The 3,486-nt window shown below is 52.2% G+C and overlaps 1 protein-coding gene across 1 annotated transcript; it reads right to left on the reverse strand.

The window, feature by feature from the left end:
• Positions 1 to 732: 732 nt before the first annotated feature.
• On the reverse strand, positions 733 to 2,345 carry LOC101549835 (protein BEX2). The gene is made up of 3 exons (XM_004614448.2): positions 2,214 to 2,345; positions 1,770 to 1,847; positions 733 to 1,361 (listed from the first exon to the last, which is right to left on the reverse strand). Exon 3 carries the CDS (start codon positions 1,354 to 1,356, stop codon positions 970 to 972), a length of 387 nt encoding a protein of 128 aa, XP_004614505.2. The 5' UTR covers positions 1,357 to 1,361; positions 1,770 to 1,847; positions 2,214 to 2,345; the 3' UTR covers positions 733 to 969.
• Between the last annotated feature and the right edge of the window lie 1,141 nt (positions 2,346 to 3,486).

Genomic DNA, 3,486 nt, shown 5'->3' on the forward strand with positions numbered 1-3,486 from the left:
TCCAATTATGAATTCCAGAAAGATGAGTGGGACATTTTTTACCTGGTGGCTCATTAAACCTGCCCATGAGTATCGAGATCTGACTTTGGAAATATGTCCAAATATGTGGAAAGAATATCTAAAGGTTTGGTCTTGCATTTGCCAATGGCAACCTGAGTTTGGAGAACACTCACAAACTTGGAAACACATACCACATCGGAAACAGGTACCTGGGTATTAGTTTCATCTTACTGATTTTTCATAAGACACGCATCTTTTATTAGAGTTATACTTTTAAATAAAATCCAAAATGTAAGGTTCTGGCAGTGTTTTGTAAGTACTCAGACTACTTTCTATTAGGCGGTCGAGATCTTTCATTAAATGTTTAATTTTAGGACAAATCAGAGAACTCTAAGCATACGTAATTCTATTGAGAGGACCACTTTGGGGCCAGATAGTACTGAAATTAATAAGGACATGACACATTGCCAACCTCCATCGGACCCTCTACACGTTCCCCTGATTACCTCCAGGCACACAGCCTTGGAGCCCCTGAGCACTTTTGGACTGGAGGAGCAGGACCTCAGCTGCACGTCCCTCCTCCTTAACTCTTATTGACCTTACCCGGCACCAGCGAGTGTCACCAGAAGGGTCTTCCAGAAAATTACTTGGGGGCCTCCCCCCTCAAGGCTATGAGCACTTTTCCTTTTCATCCCTTGGATTCATTTATAAAATATCAGATGGGAATAAAAACGCTTTTTAAAACAGTTTATTAACTTCACAATATATGGGCATCTTTCCATGCAATAGGTAAAACTCCCCTGCTAACAGAAACTTACAGACTGGGTCAAAAACACAACATTCAATTAGAAGCTGGTAATAGGAGACCCACAATAAACAACGGCAAAATGTTTACAACAAAAGTACATCACGAACATGTAAGTTTAGGAAGCAGGCGTGTCCCCCTATTAACCTCCGGGAAAATAGTATTCAAGGCATAAGGCAAAATTCATCATGATGGTCATGGTGAGGGGGGTCAGTACTGACGGCCCGCAGCGTATGACCGGACTGCTTTTCCTTCAGCTTTTCCCTCAGCTCCCTCATCTCCGCCCCAAGATTCCCCACATTCTCTTCTCTCATCTTAGCCTGCGGCTCTCCAAGCCTCTGAATCATGTCCCATCTATACTGCAGGATGGGCTGCCTAACACGGAAGCGCCTACGATTTCCTCTGGGCACGCAGTATTCAGCGGTTTCCAGAGAGGGGGGCTGAGACTCTCCTTTAGTAGCATCTTGCTCCTTTGCATCCTTCTTGGCCTGCTCCGGATTGGCATTTCCCATGGTCAGGTTGTTCAGCTCTTGTTTCTCTTTGGATGCCATTGCTCCTAGGAGACAAAAGACCAGGTCAAGGGCTATTTTCTCCGGGGGGGGGGGGGACTGATCAGCACCGAGGACAGAGGCCCTACTAAGCACCTTTCAAGGTTCTGAGTCCTCGATTGCCACAGCTTTTTGAAAACTTCGTTTTTCCCACCTAAGCAGCGTCCAACGCCCTCTAGGGGGCCCCCAGTCTGGCCTTCCCTCCCTCCCTTCTCCGGCACTTCTCTCCCCTCCCTCCCCCGACCCACCATTTCCCCTGCAGATCCAGTCCCAGGCCTCTGTGGCCACCAAGATGGAGGACAGGGATCGGGGGTTCAGGGAAGCCAGGGTTCGGGGAGAAGGCGGGCCGGTGCGGCTCGCAGGGGGTCCCCAAGTGGGTGCTACATCGGCGCCCCCGCCCCGTCGCCCGCACCAACCTGGGCCTATCCTTGCCGACTCCGCCTTCCTCCGATTGTCGCTGCAAGTGCTCCTCGGAGACACTTGGACCCTCAGACCTGCGGGGGGGAGCAGAGACAGCTGCAGCCGAGCGCTCGGCGCGACCCGCCCACCCCGGGCCTCCCGCCCCCGCCGCCGCGCTGACCACCATTTTCTGCACCACGGAGGCCGGGGGCGGGGCGGGCCGGGGGGGGGGTCGGGAAGGCCGGCGCCGGGCCCCGACGGCCACCGTCCGCCCGGGATCGTCCCCGGCCCGGGCCCAGCCCTGGCGGCCACCCGGGCGCGGAGTCGCCCGCCGCGGGCTCGGAGGGGCTGCGGGTGGCGGACGGCTCGGGAGCCCCCCGCCCGCGCCCCGGGGAGGAGCCTCGCGCCACGTCCGCACACGGCGCGCGAGCCCGCGCCCGCCGCGCCGCCCGCTCCCTCACCTTCGGCCCCGGCGCCTGCTGCTGTGCGGAGCCGCCCCGGCCCCCGCGACTTCAGGGCCACGGGCAAGGGACACCTGACCGCGAGCGACGGATAGCAACGTCTGACGCCGGAGGAAGGAGCGCGAGAGTTAGCGTCGGCCGCTCACGTGACGCTTCGTCGGCGCCAGCGGCTCCGCCCCCCCGCGAGAGGCCCCGCCTCCGGGGCGGAGTCGGACACGCCCGCCCCCGCCCAGCCCCGCCCCCCTAGACTGTCTGGCGGAGATCCTTTGAACAACACCCACCTGGGCCCCGGCTAGGCCATGCTTTGTGTGCTTAACAGTTCCGTTTCTTTGCCTACCTGGGAAAAAAGGCCGTTTTCTGCAGCGTGGGAGGCTGGCTGTCGGTCACTGCAGTTTCTCCGGGGACCTGCCTTTGCCCCTTTCCGCTCTTAGGATGTGCTTCACTGCCCCTGAAGTCCTTTCTGCTAAAAGTGCTCTGTACTCTCTGTTTATCTCCCCTATTTGCACAGACAAAATAAATCGGGGGGAAAAAAAGAGTCCGGGAGAGTGGGTTAAGAATAGTTTTTCTGTGTAGGAAGAAAAAATGCACGGGCCTTAAACGTGCAAGGCAACTGCTCTACTGCTAGGCTAAATCCTACACTGGGATTATTTTTTTTTAAATTACCGCTTTCTGTTTTGTTTCTTTTATATTAAGAAACAACAACAACCGCAGCAAAAATCGACATGTTGGTTTTTTAAGGGAAGGAAAAATGAAGTTATTTTTATTTGCTAAACAGGATTAAAGTTGGTGGGGAATATTCAACCACCTGCCTCTTCAGCCAAATCATTATATAAATATAGACTACAGGCAGCTGCATTTTTAGAACTTGGAACAGGATGGAGCAGCTGATGGCCTCTCTTGTGAGGGGCCCCTCGATACATGAACCCCTTCTGTGAGGTGAGCCAGTGAGTATCTAATGCATCAGAGCTGTGTTGGATTTTCAAAACTGCAACAACAGCAAAAGCGCCTTCATACTTTTCAAAAGGCGGTTAATATTTCTTGCATTGCAAGTTACACAATCACATATTTACATCATTTTAAGGTATATACAACATATCTACTATGGTACTGACCTTAATTTAGCAAAGCTAAATTTTTATAGATAAAAATCCAACTGTGTTTCTATACACAAAAATATTTTTGCTGTTTCTAAGTATTAGTAATGAACACTTGGAAACTGAAATTGTGTTTGTGTGTAATTATTACAACAAAATACTTAGAAATAAGTTTAATA

The sequence above is a fragment of the Sorex araneus genome, chromosome X (genome assembly GCF_027595985.1).
Source record: "Sorex araneus isolate mSorAra2 chromosome X, mSorAra2.pri, whole genome shotgun sequence".
NCBI lineage: Eukaryota > Metazoa > Chordata > Mammalia > Eulipotyphla > Soricidae > Sorex > Sorex araneus.